The following is a 20286-nucleotide window of genomic DNA, read 5'->3' on the forward strand; positions in this document are numbered from 1 at the left end:
TTTATAATGAAGGGCTGAATGCTAGACGACGGCCTAAAGAGTCACTGGGAGTTTTAAAACTTCCGACTAGCAGTTAGGAAACTACTTTGTATGTTCTACACCTAATCGTCAACGACAGCACGTCAACAACGGGACCACTCTGTTTCCATTTAACAAACAGCATCGCATCTGTCTAGTTAGTTTTCACTCAAAACGCCCAGCACACGCAAGCACTACAAACGCACCTTCGGTCAGCCTCTCCGCCCCTCTCTCTTCACGTCAGAGCCTTCTATATAACCTGCCCTATATCCTGAAGTGTAGCCCTCTTGCTTTCTTCGTGGAGATGCACTTGGCGAAGTGACCAGTTCGGGCGGGAAAAGCAAAAGCTGAGCAATCCTGCTCAAACGATTAATACGGTGTAGACAGGTTATCCGATTGGACCGACATTGTGTTCAGTGTCGAGGCGCCACCGAATTGTGCTGGCGAATGAAGAGTCAGAAAAATAATATGCCATTCGATGTCTCACGCTTAAGCAGTTGGATGAGTGCTCATTAGGAATCGTTTCCGTACACGCAGAGTTACTCTACTTCAGCTTCGCCTTTGCCATCAGGCGAAAGGTGGCCAATACAGTCTCGATCTCGCCCGGGTTCTTACCAAGCTTTTTCATGGCTCTCGAAATTTCTTTCTCCGAATACTTCATTTGTTTCCACGCCCCAAATGCTGTGTAGTCCCCAGACTTTGCGAGAATATCGTCGTACACCTTCGCGTTATACAGGTATGCTGCTTTCATGTTGGTTTTGAAGGACCTGCGTTTGAAGAAGTCAAATAGTCCTCTTTCCTCGTCATGCACACGATGAGTTGTTCCTTCGATGCTCGCAGAAAAGCGAAGCGCCCGGCCGATTGTCCTCGAAGGTATCACCTCACTACGGTCCGACACCGCATTGCCGCTTTCGAGTCGAGCCATAGCAACCGCGACGAGGAGAATACGTGAGAGTCGCATTTTTTTAATCGGATCAACTGAAGGCTGCACGAAGAAATGCGGAATGAAAAGCACTGCTTCTCACCTTGGAAATATTAAGGATGTATTGGTCAGTAAAAGAGTTAATCAAGATTTTTGTCCCAAAAGCTAGCCGCGAGCCAAAACCAAGATTGGATGCCAGCCTACAAGTACGTTAAGCTCAGACATCCAGTTCGCGTCGTACATCAGCTATTGATTGGAGGGTTGCCTAACTTTTCCTAAAAGAAAAACATGACCATAAATGTGGGCGTCCTAACCGTTTTGTCGCGCAGTGTGTCGGTTTTGCGACAATGATCAAGTACGCGTAATCACTGGGATGCATAAGCATCGCATGAAGCAAGTGAACGGTAATGGTAACCAAATATCATACGATATTATTGAAAGTAATAGTACTATTTCCGATATTAAATATTAATATTAGCTCAGTTTTTCAAATGGTAACATTATATGCTAATATTAACTCAGAGATTTGATTAAAATTAGATACAAGATGATATTTTATGATATTTTCCCACTTAAGTAACGTTTCTTGTCACCTTACCCTCTGTGAATCGAGGGCTCACCAAAGAACTCTATCGGTCAAGCTAAGCCAACAGTAGTGATGGCAGACTTTATAACTGACGAGTGTTTTCTCTAGTATTTTACTATGACAGAGACAAAGCCGATCGAGATAGAAAACTGCAAACGGTTGGAGCGAAATCAAGATATCTGTTCTTGTTATATGCCGATATCCTCGTCAAGATCGAGCGTTTCAGCAACCTACAGCCTGTGACGCTAGATTAATGCGCTCAGCAGTGCCAACACACCACACCAACCTTGCCGGTCACTCTGACAATTGTAAACTTCAGCTAGTCGAGCATTGACAACATATGATTGGTCGTTTAATGCCGATTACGCAATCTATGAAAACCATAATATTGAATTAACAAATATTGAGGTGATTTTTACTAATATCATTTAGTCCAAGAAGAAAATATTAGGTAATATGTTTTTGTATTAGCTGGTCTACTAGGTGATATTAAAACCTCACCGATTTTGGATTTACCATTAGCCTCTGGCTGGGAGGAACACAGACAATCCGCTCGGCTAGACCTGGAAAACGCCCTCAATAATTGTGGGGCTCCTGATGACCGGCAGCTTAGAATACTTAAGTTAATTCCACCTCTTACAATACAAAGAAGCTTTCAGATATTCTTATTCCGGGGTGTTTAACTATGAGATAGTCTCAATTGGACAAGACGCCGAAGAAACTTAAAATAGTGTCGATCTCGAACTAATACTCCGTACTTTCTCACGGATCGACTCGTATCCCTTATATACATCGATACGCCATCCAATAGCATTCCCATGAAAGAAACCTTTAATTTACCAGAGCGTCCTTGTGACGGGGTCACACAGCACCTTGCGCTAGAGGAAGTTATCTTCCGAGAGTGTACAAACTCTCAGTGAACGGCAGCTCACAGGTCCCCTCTTTATTCAAAAGAGAGCGAAGTGACCTAAATAAGGTAGATTGTAAACGAGTATATTTACAGGTAGATAAAATTTGGGTTTAATACAAACTATAAGTCACCTATAGAAATGCAATGTCGTTAACCAATGGTTGGCTTTGAACGACCTTGGTACTTTGTACCAAATATCCCGAAGTATGACGTGTCATACTCCTGAAGTGTGAAGTGTCACACTTCATGTAACCAGGGTACACTTAGGGCTACGTACCCCGTTACATCCTCCCCCACTTAGGTTCGGTTTACCGATCAATCAGAATGAAGAGGTGTTCGTCACAAACTCTCATTCTCAAAGTCGGAAACCATCGACTTGGCCGCGCGAGCGGGGCGGAGGCTCACTTCACAGTTAGAGCCTCGAGCAGCAACCTGTGCGCTCTTCGTCTAGGTCTCCAATTCGACCGTTACCATGCCTCGTGGCACAGCAAAAAGCGGGGCTAAGACACGCTCCAAAATTGTGGCCGGTAAGGCGCAAGCCAAGAACACTAAGCCTCACGGCAAAGGCTCGGCACTCAAGGAGGCTACTCAGGTGGCTTCCGAGGCGATCGATTCCTCGGGTGACGCGGCTGTGGGCAAACGAGCGAGCAAGCGCCGCAGTCCGTCGCCATCGGCCTCAGACAATCGTCCGAACCCTCGGTTCGTGGAACGTGAGCTCAACTCTGGCAGTGAGGACGAAGCCGGGTCCGAGAGCACTGTGGTGTTGGAAATCCCACGTGAACTCTAGCTACAAATGTAGTTAGGATGTTCCCACAACAATACGTCTACTAGGATAGTAAACGATCGTTCGGGCGGACCTGAAGACCCCAGTTCTGCCCTTGCACCGGGACAAACTGGACCTTGTAAACTACTTATATAGGCCAACCAGTAAAAAAAGGAACACGCTACTAGCACGAGCAAAGCTAGCAGGTGTTTTGAATCCTCGTGGTCCCAACAGCGGAAGGGTACCAGGCACGGGTAAGCCTTTTACGAGATCACCGAGTGTTCAACACTCGGCTGGAAGAAATAAAAGGGAGGCAATTAAAGCACTCCCAGTCGTGCAAATAGGCAACAATAAGCCGTCACGTAAAACCTCCCGATAATAATCGGCCAATACACAAAGTCTCTTGGCCTTGCCGGATGAACCCTCGCTACAGAGCTTCGAGTTCACCGACAGGCATAACACACTCAAACAAGCTTGACCTGACGCTTACCTTGAAGCCGGACGTCGCTCTGTGTGCTTGAGTGGAAATTCTGTTCTGTATTTAAGCTTACCCTTTCGGGTCTATTCCTAATAAGAAGTCCTAATCAAGTATACAAATATCAAGTGAACAATGATCCGTTATGGATCTTCTTGCATGCCAAGCGTCGTCTGCACCGTCGCATGAGCATCTTTAACGGTCCGCGCCCTGTCCCAGACGATGAACGTGCCTTTCAAGGGTCGCTGAGTCTTCCGCGAACTCATCCCAACCGCCACTGAGGGTTCGTACCGTAGATGGTCCGCTGAATGCGAATCCGGCCCGTCCATTATTAATAATAAGGACAGCCTGGATTCAGTGACATATGCCCGTATCCGATACTTGTTGAAAACTCGGGAGTGACGCCGTCGAGTCCCTTGTACCTTGGCGTCTCCGTACATCACCTGACCGAGGGCTCGTCGCTTGAACAACTTGGGCGGTGTCACGTCTTTGTCGACGGGTGATAATCCGCAACTACGGAGAAATCACTACACCACAACTGCCCCTGTCGCAATGGAAGCCACGGTACTGGAGCCCGTTGTGACATTTCTTCATTCTTCAATTCACCATCTCGCCACCGTATGTCCAAGCGTCTGAATCGAGCCGTGTCCGACGCTTTTCAGCGTCTCAATCCTCGTAGACGTCGCGAACGTGAGCAGCTGGAGGTACGTAAGCCCATCCTTCTCCTGAATCATCGGTACCTTGCTCATCACCTCGTATCACTCGACTTATTTCTCAGGAGGGCAAGACCGAGGGTTCGAACGCCCCTCAGTCTGCTGCACTTCCTTCGACAGCAGCGTCATCAACCGAGCCCCCGGCGCCCGCTGCCCCGGACTCTTCACTCCCTGCGGTAGCTCCTGCAGCACTCCCCGTCGTCGCTGAACCCGCGGAGATGGCTCCTGCTGCTCCTCCTGCCCCAGCTGGTGGTCCGCCACCAGTCACCGAAGATTCGCTGCGCGCCATGCTGGCTGAAAATACGGAGGCATCGGTCGATCATATGATGACCTCGATAATCCCGTATTTGACTGCAATGGCTCGTCACCAAGTGCAGATCAGCGTTGCGCCTCCTCTCCACGGCGACATACATACTCAGCGTCGCCTCGAGACTGCCGTTGGTTTCGATGATGTCCTCGCTGCGATACAACCTGTTCCTGACGCGCTGTCGGCGTTACCAGAACGAGTTGCTGACTTGGAGCGTCAGTTGCGGTTTGCTCAATCCGAGGCTGCTGCCGCCGTACGTTCGGTGGCGCCCCACATCATGGCCCGTGAGAACGCGGAGACGTTCGTCAAGGCTGCCAACGCTGAGATTGAAGCCTTACATCACAACATCAAGATTCTTCGCGAGTCGAACGCCAAGAACGACGCCATGCTCGCAAGTGTTCAAGCCACTATGGAGCGATACGCAGAGGATTTGAGTCGTCTTCACTGTGAGGTCCAAGCTCGGGACGTCTTCATCAGCACTTTGCAGAAGAAGCTGGCTCACGAACGCGAGGTGTACAAGGCTTCTATTGGAGCGAATACCGAGCAGACTCGGAAGCTTCACCTCCTTCTGGTAAAGCTTGCCCAAGGCAAGTACGTTGATAACGACACGCTCAAGGTCCTTGAAAACCAGCAAGACCGTAACACTCGCCTCCTTCAAGCGAATCGTACCCTCCGTGCACACGTGAGTCTGGCAGGGATGGATCCCGAGGTACTTCGTCTGGCTGTTGAAGGTACGCTCTTAAGGTCGCTCCTTCCACCGTGTGTTCAGCAACTAACGTTCATTCACAATCCTTCGTGATAGGTCTGACTGCGGGTGAGCTGGACCTGGACGCGCTGGACTTGGATCAGGAGACGTTAGTCGCTTTGCGTCGCATTCAGTCTGCCACCGCGTCTTCAGATGATCCTCAAGCCCTTCCTGCGGCTTTGGCCAAGGCTGCTCACCAAGTGGCCCATGGGAAATCCCATAAGCGTCTTAGACCAGGTGGCGAGGATTCGGACGACGAGTCGGAAGACTCTGACGAAGACAAGGCTCCAATCCCTACGGACAAGGCCAGTACTTCGATGGCAGCTGCCGGTCTCGGTGATGCGCCACCTGCCGACACTTCAACTCCCAAGTCAGCTCGTCGATCGCTGTTCGGTCCGAAGGCGTGGAAGATGGCGGCCCAGAAGAAGCGCAAGAAATCTCGTCCTCGTTCTCCTGCCAAGTCGCCCAGACGTCATATGAAGACTCGGTCCCAGTCTGTACCGTCTTCTCCAAGCTCATGGACGCCACCTACTACGTCAACGTCTTCTTCTACTCCCGCCGTAGTCGACCTCAGCGGCGACTAGAGTGACGTGGACATGGGAACTGCTGATCCCAGTAGTGTCCCTTCGGCTCAAGAAACCGCTACAGAACCTTCGGGTAAAGATGTGAACCCTGGGGATCACGACGATGTTCCCGGTTCTCCTGACGCGCCTTCGCCCCCGCCTCAGGGTCCACACGATGTGGCCAAGCCACCAGCTTCCACGCCTTCACCTTCTCCAGCCGACATACGCGCTGCTGAAGAAGCGCTGCGCGAGGCTGAGGAAATGCGGCTCATGTTTGGCTCGAGTGACGAAGGTGAAGAGTCGGACCAGACTGTCCCACAAGGCAAGTCTGCTTCGGCGTCTGCCACGACATCCAAGGCAGTTGAAGTCTCGGGAGTGGTTTCTACAGCAGGGTCTACCCCTCTTGAAGCTGCTCCACTAGCTTCCGTGTCTTCGAAGTCGGTTCCGACTGTTCCCACGACTGATGTACCAAGTGTGTCTTCGCCCGACGTTTCGATGGAGATTGATGATGATGGAAATACTGATGACGACCATGGAGATGACGTGGATGACAATGAACCTTCGGTGGATGACTCTCCTGATGCTCCCAGTGGTGGCGGTGATGTTCCGCCCCCCACCGATCATTCAAGCATACTCGATGACGAAGATGTTGAAGATTCGAATAGGAACTGGAGTAATCTTGGTCCAGCTCTTCCTCCGACTCCACCTCGGCCAAATCCTTCGCCGATGATGACTTCCCCAATCATCGTTGCCGGTCCGCCTCCTTCGCCACCAGCAAGTCCCCCGGCACCAGCAAGTCCCCCAGCACCAGCAAGTCCCCCGGCACCAGCATCTTCTCTTCCTGTTCCAGTGTCTCCTCGTCCGCCTATTTGGACTCTCGATGCTGGGCCTGGACGCATTATTACGGAAACTTACACTTCGGTGCCGCGTCGTGGTGGTGCACCGTCGGTTGAACCGTTGCCTCACCGAGTGTTATCTGGTACTCGCCCTACGGTGCCGGCTTCGTCCACCCTGCCACCGTGGGTTCTTCCGTATGTGGACATAAAGTTTACCGACCCAGGCGCCAAAAGGTGTTTCGAGCGACTCTTGAGCTTAACGCTTCCCGAACCAGCTGGTGAGGTGACCGTGCGTACAACGTTGGAGGGTCTCCAGGCATTCTTTGATTATTCGCATCCTGATCACCCGTACCAGCAGCTTCGGAAGCACTATCCTCTTCAAGCTTGTCTCTTCGACACTGTTGACTTCAAGCCAAGCGTCCCCATCTCCAAACGTGCTCCAATTGAGACCCGTCTCAAGATGATCTGGGCGAACCTTCGGGGTGACGGCGGGAAGCAAGGTGACCTCGGGTTCGCATTGTGGGAGCGTCTCCACTGGCTTCCGTTAGCTGGTATTGAACGAGGTCTCGCTGAAGAAGCTAAAAAGGTTGGCCACGACAAGGAACGCTTGAAGGAACTGAGAGCTGTGTTAAAGAAGCTCTTCAGTGAGCGCGACCGTCGTGCCGATCGTCTTCGTAACAAGTACCGTGAGCAGTACATGGCGTGGAGTCGTGACCCGGTTTCATCTAGTGCTTCCGGCGTGTCATTCATTCGTCCCGAGTTGCTTTTGGAGCCGTCGAAGCCGTGGTACCCAATTGAAAACTTGTTGTTCGCACCTCGGACTTCTGACTGGCTTTCCGAAGTTCCGGCTCTCGACGCTCGTCAGCCATGGCGTACTGGATGGATGAATGCGCCGCATCAGCACCCGTACAACACTACGTACTTCCCGTGCCAGCGTAATCCGGAGCTCTTCAATCCTCGTGGTACGCGTTTCGTGAGCGTGTACCGAAGCGTGGTCGTTGACCCGTCTCTCGATTCAACCGAACTGATTCCGTGCTGGCGTTCGTTGTTTGACTCGCCACCGGGTACTCCACGTCCTGCTCTGGCTGCTGCTCCTGTTGAAGCTGGTACCGGGGATTCGCAGGGTCCGGCTTCAGCTCCAGCTGCCGAGGCTCAGGTTCCTGATGAAGAGGAGAAGGAGAGTGGTGACTCGACTTCGTTGACCCTCTTGGCCACCGCGGCCAGACACTTGGAATCGATTTGAATCCTCGCTGCACGTTCTACGACGTTCTCCAGCATCTCAGCTAACTGTTGAGGTGTCCCGCGTGACTTCGTTTTCAGTGGTCGCTCCGCGGTCGGCATTCGTGTTTTCTTATTCTTAATCCACTCCCACAGCGTAATCATGTTCATGTTGTTCTTCAAATGCATATACAATTTTGTTGTTGCAGTAACGTTTTTCGTCTGTTACCACAGGCTGCATCGCCCTGTGGACAGTTCACACGTGATCCAGTCACGCTAGTCTTCGCCCGCCACTTGCGCCATCTGCAGCCGATTCTCGCTCTTCTTGGCTCGCAAATAGTCGTACAGCAGACCTCCACATGACAAGTTTGATGATGGCTCCCAAGTTGTATCGTCATAGCCAACCCACTTGACTTTGAACTCGCGTACAGCACGCTCCGTGCTCGTCGACAGGGGTGTTCTGTCGTCGAGGATGGCCTCGACCTCATATTCACCGGCAACTTGATCTGGTTCCCAGCAGTCTTCAGGCAGTAGCTCCTCATCGAAGTCGAGTCTTGCTTCATTAGTCGCGTCAAGTACCAACCGAGTGTTCGGTCGACTGTTGAACTCGTTGACAGCCTTGAGTCTTGACACATGCGCTACTGGGTAGAAGCGATACCCACTCCGGTCAGGCAGTTCCAGCTCGTACGCAAACTCTTCCACCTTGCGTTTGATCCGAAAAGGTCCATGCCATCGGTGAGCTAATTTCTTTGTCAAGCCTGGTTTGACGCGTTCCATGTACAACCACGCCCGGCTCCCAATCTCAAAAAGAGATCTCGGTGGAGCTCTTGCAGGATCTTCCATCTCTTCCGAAGCTTCTGGAGGGTCCGCCGAGTGTTCGTTCCCACTTGGTCGAGGTACAGCAGCTTTTTCCAGTCGACTCAGAGCATCATTATGCTTTTTAGCCCTTCGCTCCTTTTCCACAGCCTGATAATCTTTGGTCATAGTGAGGGCGACCTCATGTTGTCGATTGATCTCACGCCGCCACGCCAGTGCGTCAGACTGCTTGCCGAGTCATCGTTTGAGTGATGACGACATCGCCCGCAACGTCAACTGAGCATCCCAACCATGAACGAGGTAAAACGGCGTTTCCTTCCTCGTAGTGTCTTGAGAAGTATTAATAGCAAATACTAGCTTCTCCGCGATTTCGTCCCAATCTTGCTGTAGAGGGTCTTCCGCGTACACCCGTACGGACCCCATCACTGACTTCACCGAGCGTTCCTGCTGTCCATTAGCCTGTGGCCGATAGCTCAAAGTCGCTCTTGATCTTGACTGCATCATCTCTGCGAACGCTTGGAACACCTCGCTCATGAAGCGTGGGTCGCGGTCATGCCTTATTAATGATGGGGCTCCGAATCGTCGGTACACACATTCTTCGAACACTTGGGCAACACTCAGTGCAGTCGTATCTGACATAGCCTTGGCAATAACGAATCCCGTGAACGAGCACTGAAATAGGAGCAACGCCGTGTTGCCCCTGCGAGATTTCGGTAGTGGGATCACGAAGTCCATCGAGACGATCTGGAAAGGTCGTTCCGCTAGTACGTTGCCAGGTGAGTATCCACGAAGCTGTGGACGGCTCCTACTCGAGCTCCAATCTGGACATGACTTCACATGCTTCTCCACGTCAGCATACAAGCCGATCCAATAATAATCGGACTTAACGCGATGGAATGTTCTCACCACACCTTGATGTCCTCCTTCCAGCGAGTCGTGACAGTTCTGCAAGACCTCTCGAATCATCGTTGTTGGTCCCACAAGCCGCAGCTTGGTCTCCTCTTGCCAACCGTGGTCGTACCGACGATTCAATCCAAGATAGTGAAGCACGCCGTCTTCTGACAATACAAACCGGTCAGCATATTTCCAGGCATCTCGAGCTTCTTTGTAACTCAGCTCTTCTGCTTCGCCCTGAAGTACCTTCTTGATGTTAAACCACTTCTGTTCCTCGTCTTGTGCTACTAGTATCCGTCTGCGTCGTTCCCGCTGTATCGCTACCGGGTCAACATCTTCCGCATCGGGAAATGCCGCTGGTTCAGTCTTGTGAGGACGGTCTGGCAAATCTTCGCCGAATGAATCTTCGGTGGACGTCTCTCGTCGTTCTTCATTCTGTTCTTGAGCTTTTGAGACCTCCTCCGAGTGTTCATCTGCAAACCTGACGCGTTTCTTGGCTTTCGTCTGTCGCCGAGTCATCACTGCTATATTACCATAATCGCACTTTGGTGAGCTGTAATCAACCACGAAATTTTCGAAAGTTTTCCACTTTGAAGATTCGCTGCCTGACAGTACATGTACTTGACGCTCTGTTCCACGTGACGAAACATCTACCGAGTCTTCATCCGGTTCGTAGATCATTTCCTGGATGCGGTTCAGCGATGCCAATTCCGACTTGCGAGTTTCAGCCAAGATGACCCGACTGACCTTCGATTCCAGCGCTTCAGTGGCTAACGAATCCGCGGCAGCGTTGTATTCTCGTACAACGTGAAGATATTTAACTGATCGAAGCTTGGCCGTGAGTTCCTTGTGAGTATTCAGCAGCGCTAGCAAGGTTTCCTTCCTGCATGCGATCACCCCTAGTGATTGTTGAATCGCGAGCCTTGAGTCCCTAACGATGACTAAATCCTCGGCACCGTGCGCAATAGCAGCCTTGACACCGTTTATCATACCTGTATACTCTGCTTCATTCACCGTCGTAGCCGAGAGGTAAGCGTTTGCAGCAATCACTACCTTCCACTCAGGAAGGCTCCACAGCACCCATGAACAACTCCCATAGCCACCGTACTTCTCTGTCTTCGCTGATCCGTCAAAAGACATGACAAATCCGCTGTAATTACGGTAAAACTTGGCGTACAGCAACGCGGGGTCCATTCGAATAGTCGGGGAACCCTTGTGTGGAGGTGCCACTGGCGCGAGCGAGTCTTCCAAGTCGACGAAGCTCGTGATGCTTGACTGGAGGAGCTGTGCGAAGGCGACATCCTTCTCCTTCACGCGCTGCACCTTCAGGTGCCACTGCGATAGCAGCACTGCGAACTGGACCGCGCGTCCGAAGAGAGACTTCGACTTATGCACCCACTCTAACGTCGAGAATCGTGTATAGACATGTAGCGTCTTTCCTGCCAGCTGGACGTAACAGATCTTCAACAGCAGAAGTAACGCCAAAACTTCCTTTTCAGCAGGATGGTAGTTCATCTCGGCTTCCTTAAGCACCCGACCGAGGAACCGTACGGGGTGTAACTTGCCTTCATGTTCTTGCATTAGCGTAGTGCTCAACGCCCATTCATTCGCAAAGAGCATGACGTGAACTTCTTTCGACCGATCGAAGTGCCTGAGGATGGGTGAATGTGAAACACTCGTCTTCAATTTTCGAAGGAACCACGTGTCACAGAAAGGCCACCTTCAACGGCAAAGTCATCATCCTTGAGCTGGTACAGCGCGGCACCGTAGACGCGAAGTCTTGATGAGCGGCTGTAGTATATCGCTCCAGAAACGACTGCATGCCCTTCTACTCGTTGGAAACCAAAGCTCGTGATAGCCGCAAGCTTCTTGGGGTCAGCTCTGATACCTTCTGGCGAAATTGTATGCGACAGAAGTCCACTTTGGTTGGCATAAGATGCTCTTGGTGAAGCTAATGCTGATCCGACACTGTGCAAACCTTGCCAGCAATCGGTCCAACGTCGCCAGGCAGCTGTCGAAATCCTCGCCACCGAAGCAAATGTCATCCACAAACGACCGTCGACCAAATACAGGTACCAGCGATGATTCGTCTGGTTCCCCGTTCGTAAACATGTCAGCGACGGGGCTGTTGACGAGTTGTAGTACAGGGTCGGTCTCTACCGATGCTTCGCGGTCTGCCGCGAACTTCGTTTGAAACGAACTCTCGGCGCTTGGCCCACGACGTTCCTTGGCCTGTTCTTCAGCTAAACGCATCCTCTCCGAGTATTCAAACCAACCTCCTTTAGGTTGAACGAACCCCCAGAGTGCATTGTCAATCATACGCTGGTAGATCATCGGCGCGTTCTTTAAACCGAAGGGCATGCGTAACCACTCGAAATGTCCGAGTGCGCAGACGAACGCCGACACTTTACGCGCTCGTAAGGTCATCATGACCGCCCAGAAGCCGCTTGCTGCATCCAGCGAGCAGAACCATAGGTAGCGCTCGAGATCTGTTAACAGGTCGTCGACTAGCGGCATTGCATACTCCATGATCGCGGTGATAGCATTCACCATCTTGTAGTCAATGCAGAGCCGGATGTCCAGCCCATTCTTCTTCATCACAATCACGATCGGCGATGCCCATGGACTGTCTGAAAAGACGATCAGTCCTGCACGCAATAAAGCGCGCAGCAGTTCGTACAGCTTGCCGAGAAATCGTAGCGGCACGCGCCGGGCACGCTGTTTAATTGGGGCGTGCCCCTGTGTGTCGATATCGCATACCGCACCGTAGGCTGGTGGCGGCAGTGCGTTACCACTAGCAATCAGGATGTGCTCGTGGTTCTTTAGCGTCGCGACTAGACGTTCTCGGCGTTCAGTCGACAGCTCAGGATCAGCAACATTAGGCGCAGTGTAGTCAATTGTCGTGTTGATTTCTTCGGTCAGATCCGGCAGGGATGCCAGCTCCTTCGCGTAGTCGTCCAAGCCAATGTTGTTAGCTGGGTGTTCGTAGAAATCATTTCTCGTATCCTCCGTTGCTTCATTTCCTTCGGTCGTTAACACTCGAGCAACCGAGATGTATGTTCCGTCCAACATCGCTACGGATTCTTCTCTTGACTCAACATTGGCATCCGCTTTGATTTCAACAGTCGGTACTTGGTCCATCTCTTTCCCATCCTGGTTTCCCATCTCTGGGCCATCTGCCGCGTCGTCGTTCGCAATATTGAATGCGTTGGCTGCCGACATATTGAGTTGTTGACTTTTGTTCAGCTTCTCGATCTGCCGCTGTCTTGACATTTTGGAATTCGCACCAATCCTGCAATGAATACTCGGTGCCGTACTCAACACCTTCTGCGCGATGCCTGCATCCTCTGGATCAACCTCCGATGTCTCGTTCGCAGATTTGGCGACACACAAGGCCGAGACAGCTTCATCGAAACAGGTGACTTCATTTAATCCAGTGCTGTTACTTGTCGCTTTCGTGGTCACCCCTGGCTGGACACTAACACTCGTTGGCGTATGTACCACGTTCACCGGCCTCAGTAGTTCGTGTGTACGCACTACCGAGGCTTCGTTCACGTTATTGCTTCCGCCATGGGTTGTCGTGTACGTGTCCAAAGGTTCTTCGGAAGGCTGACCGTCAGCCGAATCCCCGGCTGTCACCCCAGACGCCAGACAGGCTTCCACTCGTTCACGTTCTTCCAGGATCAGTGCCCAGCGCTCTGCACATGTCAGACGATCACTAGAATTCTCTAGCGAGTCTTCTAGAGGTCGTGCTAGCACCCCACCGGGTTCTGGATAGTTCGGTCGATCTACTGCCGAAGGCTGAGTTGCAAGCCATTGTTCGTAGATTTCGCATTCACGCTGAAAGAGCTCGCGGTCTCTACAACCTTCGTAGGCCAATACTTGCCAATCTTGGTACTTCTTGGACTCCAGACGCACATAGCCGTCACCTCGTGGCAAATCCCCATCTGGAATCCACATTGCGATCGAGTCGTGTGCTGGTAAGTACGCAGTTCGATCAGACACGTTGGTCAGTCGAATGCTCTGAGGCCGTCCACGTCGAAACCCTCGTCACTGACGGGATTAGCTTGTTCGTTAGACGAACCCACAGTACGTGTTCCTCCTGACCGACGTGGCGCTTCGCTAGTCGGTATTCTCGCCACTCGTGCGCTTGAATGTCCAAACGCTCGGGTGGCCCGGCGTTAACATGGGAGCCGTATTATTCGCTGTCGATCATGTTCTTGGTCTTTATCAGCGGGATTTGGACTTCGTGCGGTAATTGCGCCGCGCCGTGAAACAGGTCCAACCGGATCCCAGCTGGGATCATAAAGTCGGTCCCGAGTACCACGTCGACGCCTGCACTATGCGCCATTACCCACATCTCAAACTCGTACACTATCTCCCATCCGAGCGTAATCTTGACGCACGCTCGCCGCGTCGTAGACACCTTGCCTTCGTTAATACCTTGAATATCAATGCGGCGTCCGTGATCAGGTACATCTCGGAGTCGCAACTTCTTGGCAAAGGCGTCAGTGATCACACTAACGTTCGCTCCCGTGTCGAGGAGGATCCTCGTTCGCTGGTCGTTCAAAGCGCCTTGCACCAGAGCTCTCATTCTGATCCGTCGGTCGAATTTCTTGGCCGACCACCACCCCTGTCTCTCGCCAGGGTTCAACTTCATCATCTTGGAGTGACCCTTGGGCTCGTCTCGCGCTGCACTCGAAACCAAGCCGAACGAACCCCCTCTGGTGCCCTCATCAGCATCAGCACACTCCACTCTCTCTCCAACACCTCCACCGAGGATTCTACTCCTCTCCTTTTCATTTTCCGTCGCGTTCACACTTGTTACGTATTTATCAGGCCATTCACTCTACCCCATGAAAGCAAAGATACACTCTGCTTCCATTGAAGGCTCGGTTAACTGTGGCAGCCCGATAGGGACCAACCCAGTTGTAGTTGGCGGGCTGCCTAGTTTAAATGACGTTCTTGAACGACGGCCTTGGGCTCAGGCGGGAGTTCCTCCTTCGTGCCCTTAGTACGCACGAATTTGGCGAGGTCTTGGAAGTTGCGGAAAAGTTCACATTGTCCAGCATCGTGGAGTTGTTTGCAAAACTTGCATCGCTTGTTACAGTAGTGGGCGGAGTGACTCATGCCACCGCACACCGCGCATGGTCCGTACTGTGGGCGTTGGCTGTCGCGGTTGAAGTCACGTCGACCGCGTTGGTCCTGATTGAACCCACGGTCACCACCTCGGCGATCTTGATTGAAGCCATTATCGCGATCAGGCATGTTTCCACGTGGTTGACGGTTGTCTGAACGTGCGTAGGTGCCTTCAGCAGCTGCACGGCGCTCATTTTTGTTAGCAGCGGAGAGGTATCGGTCGTTTTCATCCAATGAGAAATCACCGTCCGTATTATCAGGCGGAAAGTCGTTGTACTCATCTTGGACATCGTCGTAAGCGTTCGGATCTTCGTTTGAATACTCGGTGCCTCCCTGAGCAGCTTCACGACCTTCTAATTCAGCTAGTAGGTCATCCACCGTGGCTTCAATGAGCGTCACTCTTGGTTTGTTTCGGTTGTCATCACGGAGACGGTCATCACGCCGGTTGTTGCGGGCGTATCCATCGTCGCGTCGCGTATCACGACTCTTAGAGTATCGGTACTCACTGGCACGCTTGGCCATCCTCTCCTTGCCCTTGAGAACATCTTCGATGATCTCTTCGAGCTCGTGAATGTCGGCGACTCGAGCGTGGTAGAGACTCTCCGCTAGCTTGTCATCGTCGCATGTTGCCAGGAACTGCTGTACGTGTTCTTTCGCGTCGCGACCACTCTTCTCAAAGTGTAGACGGGCGGTCCGAGCGTAGCCATTCAGCCTGTGTATGTAGTCGCACAGATGTTCATTACGTTCCCGCTTGGCGGAGTAGTAACGCGACAGTGCCGTCTGCGTGAGCTGCGAGCAGTAGTAGCGGATGAACGCATCGCTCAGCAGCTTCCACTTGCGCTTCGTCTTCTTCGGAAGTTGACGGAACCAATGAATGGCTCCGTCTCGGAGACTTAGCTCAAATGGAATGCACCATTTATCGGCATCTGTGTGGGTTCCAGTCATTTCATAGACGAACCCACGTAGCCACTGCATACAGTTCTCGCTCTTGTTGCGAGAGCCTGAGAGCGGCGTGATGCGATCCAGTGGTTGGTGCGAAGCCATTTCAATCCTCAGTGTCGGGTCCACGTCGTTCAGCGTCGCCAGCTCATTCATCTGACGCATCAACTCGAGTTGAGGATCTTCCTCGTCGAATGTACGCACCAAAATGTCATCGTCACTGGACGAACCATCGCTGTCGACTTGACGACGTCCGGCACCACCTTTGGGAGCTCGCGCACCGCCTCGGCGACCGAACGAACCCTCGTTACTTGCGTAAATACGTTGCATACGGCTCTCCGAACGTGGCGTAACCATGTGCGAGTCTTGAAAGTACGGTGAACCTTCGGTAGTGCCAAAGGCACCACGCTCAGCTCCACGCTTGGTCGGAGGAGTGCGAACGAGTCGTTGGGGCGTCGGCGGTAGTGGAATCTTGGACGGATCTTCATCTTGAATCATCGGTCGACTCACAGTCTGCTTTCCGGCATTGATGCCAACAGCGCCAAACGCCTTCCGAAGCTTCTTCTTCCATTTCTGGAGAGCAGCTCCGGCTTCATGTGGACTCCAATCCTGGAGCGACATCGTCGATGGGTACGTCTCGTTCTCGAACCCCAGCGACAGCAGTAGCGAACTGAATCCTCGGCGACTTGGCTAGTCGAAACCGAGTTGACTGGGTATTGAAGTTCCTGCGCAAGCGCAGGCCAGTCGGCTTTTTTCTTGGGGATGGGCTTGAACAGCTGCATCTACTCATCATTCTGCATCAGCGCTTGTACGCGGTCGAAAACGCGCTTGGCGGCTGGTGTATCACCGTTGATAGGTGGGCGAGGTGCCTTCAGCAGTGCTGAATGCTTTGCACTCGCCACCGAAGGTTTAGAACCCTCGGTCCCATCGTCATAATCTTCGTAGGCGGGTTCCGGTCCCGCAACATCATCGAGCTCGTCGGCGAGGTTCCTCGAAAGGGACCTGGTCGCCCCGCTCAGCCCCGATGACAGCGTGGCCGTCTCCGGCGTCGCTGCGCCTGGCTCTGGAGCTGGCCTCTTGTCTTCGTAATCTTCATAATCGTGGGCGTCAGGACCGATGTCCGCTTCGTCGTCTAAGCTCACTGAAAGCTCGGTTGCGGCCGCAAAGCGCGCAGCCGGGCTTGAACTCTCGTTGCGAGCCCCGCCAGACTTGGCGGGCGTAACTGGTACCGTCGGTTGTCCTTTCGCCATGTTTCTTGTCTTTTTCTTGTTCTTCTTCTCTTGGTAGCTCGTAAACTGGAAGACCATACAAACAGTTCACAATGGTCACAATCTGTTCCCGGGTCGCGGCACCAGTTGTGGTGTTGGAAATCCCACGTGAACTCTAGCTACAAATGTAGTTAGGATGTTCCCACAACAATACGTCTACTAGGATAGTAAACGATCGTTCGGGCGGACCTGAAGACCCCAGTTCTGCCCTTGCACCGGGACAAACTGGACCTTGTAAACTACTTATATAGGCCAACCAGTAAAAAAAGGAACACGCTACTAGCACGAGCAAAGCTAGCAGGTGTTTTGAATCCTCGTGGTCCCAACAGCGGAAGGGTACCAGGCACGGGTAAGCCTTTTACGAGATCACCGAGTGTTCAACACTCGGCTGGAAGAAATAAAAGGGAGGCAATTAAAGCACTCCCAGTCGTGCAAATAGGCAACAATAAGCCGTCACGTAAAACCTCCCGATAATAATCAACCAATACACAAAGTCTCTTGGCCTTGCCGGATGAACCCTCGCTACAGAGCTTCGAGTTCACCGACAGGCATAACACACTCAAACAAGCTTGACCTGACGCTTACCTTGAAGCCGGACGTCGCTCTGTGTGCTTGAGTGGAAATTCTGTTCTGTATTTAAGCTTACCCTTTCGGGTCTATTCCTAATAAGAAGTCCTAATCAAGTATACAAATATCAAGTGAACAATGATCCGTTATGGATCTTCTTGCATGCCAAGCGTCGTCTGCACCGTCGCATGAGCATCTTTAACGGTCCGCGCCCTGTCCCAGACGATGAACGTGCCTTCCAAGGGTCGCTGAGTCTTCCGCGAACTCATCCCAACCGCCACTGAGGGTTCGTACCGTAGATGGTCCGCTGAATGCGAATCCGGCCCGTCCATTTTTAATAATAAGGACAGCCTGGATTCAGTGACATATGCCCGTATCCGATACTTGTTGAAAACTCGGGAGTGACGCCGTCGAGTCCCTTGTACCTTGGCGTCTCCGTACATCACCTGACCGAGGTTCGTCGCTTGAACAGCTTGGGCGGTGTCACGTCTTTGTCGACGGGTGATAATCCGCAACTACGGAGAAATCACTACACCACAGCACGCACGATGCTCCTGCGGGCTCTCTGGGAGGGCACAGCCCAGTGCCCAGTGAGCACAAGGGTGACAGCGTGCAGTCGCTCACTAGTGATCAGGGTGATCACAGTCCCAGGACGTCTGTGCGCTCTGAGAGTCCGGCCGTTAAGGCTAAGGGCTCTCCTAAAGCCGGTGGCGATGAGGAAGAGAATCCTCGCAAACGTCTCTCGCTTGCCGAGGGTCTTGCGCGTGCTAACGCCTCTAAAGCCGAAGGCGCCAAGCCCTCAAAGATCCATACAGCCTCTAAGTCTTCACTCCGCGAGGAGAAGGAGACTCAACGCTCCTATCAGAGTATCTTCGACTCCTCGGATGAAGAGGAGGAGAAGGAGGAAGAAGAAGAAGAGGAGGAGGAGGAGGAGGAGGAGGAAGAGAAGGAGGAAGAAGAGGAGGAGGAAGAGGAGGAGGAGGGTGCTATCGCTGAGCCCCGGGAGGTCTCGAATGACCTCGACCAGCAGCAGGAGGAATTCCAAGCTGCCCAGCGTGTGCGTGGGGGTTCGGTGGTGGCGCCCGTCAGCCAGGGAGCTGCCATCAGCTCAAGAGGGTATTGGCCTCCCGAGGAGAGCTCTGGGGCTGACCTCTTCTTAGAGGTTCTCGTCGCTCCTCGTGGCCTTGTGGGCGGCCACACTTCTAGGGGCATCTACGAACGTGCCCTTGTTCAGAAAGAACAGTTGTTCGTTGACAGCTTGGAGGCTGCTCGGTGTGTGCTTCTCGCGCCACACCGCATCCCGCTTAAGGACTTCACGACTTGTCGTAAGAAGCCCGAGACCCGGGGTGGTCTCTATCCTCTTTGAGGATACCCTTGGGTTATGCCCGAGAGCTGTCCCACGTGAAGTTCTTGTGAGGACATGTTCTGGGCATGGGTGGAGTCTCTTAAGTACTCACCCACTGAGTTACGGGAACTCCATGAAGATTAGCTGCTGTCCCGCATCTTGGACCAGCGTGACCTTCGTGTGAGGTTTACCCACTTGGTCAGCAAGCGCATGCTGCCAAGGGACATCCCGAAGCGCGCGGCTTCCAGCGCTCACGATGAGCGCGGGTACGGAATGTATTCATCGTCCGTACCCCGTTCGGGCAAGAAGCCCCGAACTACTTATGAAGCTGCCACCGCTTCTGTTCCCAGATTGCGACAGCCTTCGGGCGGTCAATCAGGAGCTGTTCAATCGGCTCCCACGAGTTCTCGGAGTGGGCATAACCCCTCCACTTCACGAGGAGCTGTCGCTTACCGCGACGCCATTGCTCCTAGAGGATCCACTTCACGTGGAAGTGGACTTCTCCATTCCGGTCAAGCAGAGGCGGAGGTGCCCTCGTATGAGTACGAGTACTCGGCGCCTCCCGAAAGCCACTCTCGTCCGAGTGCTCCGACTGCGGGTCCGACACAGGGCCCTGAGGTTGACCGCCTCCGTCAACGTGTCCTTGTGCTTGAGATTGCACTTGGCCTTGGGACTGGCGGTGATGCTGCCGCCCAGGCCGGGAATCAGGGCGAGCTCGCTCGTCTTGCGGGCCGCCTGGACCTGTTGGAGCGAGAGGTCGCGAGCCTGCACCTGCGGGTGGATCGCCGGGCCTTTTCGTCCGATCTGGACGAGGCCTTTCGCATGATCCGACGGATCGAGGCTCTGCTGCCACGTCCGGAGCCGCCTGCGGCACACTCCCAGACGTACGCGTATGGTGCGTACCCGGCGTACTCGGCGTATGGCGCCGGGGTCCGTTCGTACCGAGCCCCTGCGGCGTACGGACTTGACCGCAGCCTTGCCGTTCCGACCGAGGCTTGGGTGCCTGCTCCGACGCCCTTGTCGACGTCTGTGACCGGCCCTCGCTTCGAGAAGCTGGGTCAACGGGGTCTGCGAGTCAGCAACCTCCTGCGGTCAAAGTAACCGCTTAAGGACGTCCAACATAGAACGTCGGGTGCGTCGTCATTGACTTGGCAGGTCGATGGTGTACGACGCACCATGTCTGGTCAGGACTGCAAATGGTCAGATGAAGCGGTGCTTCAACTTGTTGCTACCGACAGAGCTGACAGTGTCAAGAGGTAGGT

The 20286-nt window shown here is 53.0% G+C and overlaps 1 protein-coding gene across 1 annotated transcript; it reads right to left on the minus strand.

Annotated features, from left to right (window-relative positions):
* Window positions 1-562: 562 nt before the first annotated feature.
* PITG_12402 (secreted RxLR effector peptide protein, putative) lies at window positions 563-979 on the minus strand (the record flags this gene model as incomplete). The annotated part of the gene is made up of 1 exon (XM_002900256.1): window positions 563-979. The coding sequence occupies one exon, from the start codon at window positions 977-979 to the stop codon at window positions 563-565; it is 417 nt and encodes a 138-aa protein (XP_002900302.1).
* Between the last annotated feature and the right edge of the window lie 19307 nt (window positions 980-20286).

The sequence above is a fragment of the Phytophthora infestans genome, genomic scaffold (assembly GCF_000142945.1).
Source record: "Phytophthora infestans T30-4 supercont1.26 genomic scaffold, whole genome shotgun sequence".
In the NCBI taxonomy this organism is placed as follows: Eukaryota; Oomycota; class Peronosporomycetes; order Peronosporales; family Peronosporaceae; genus Phytophthora; species Phytophthora infestans.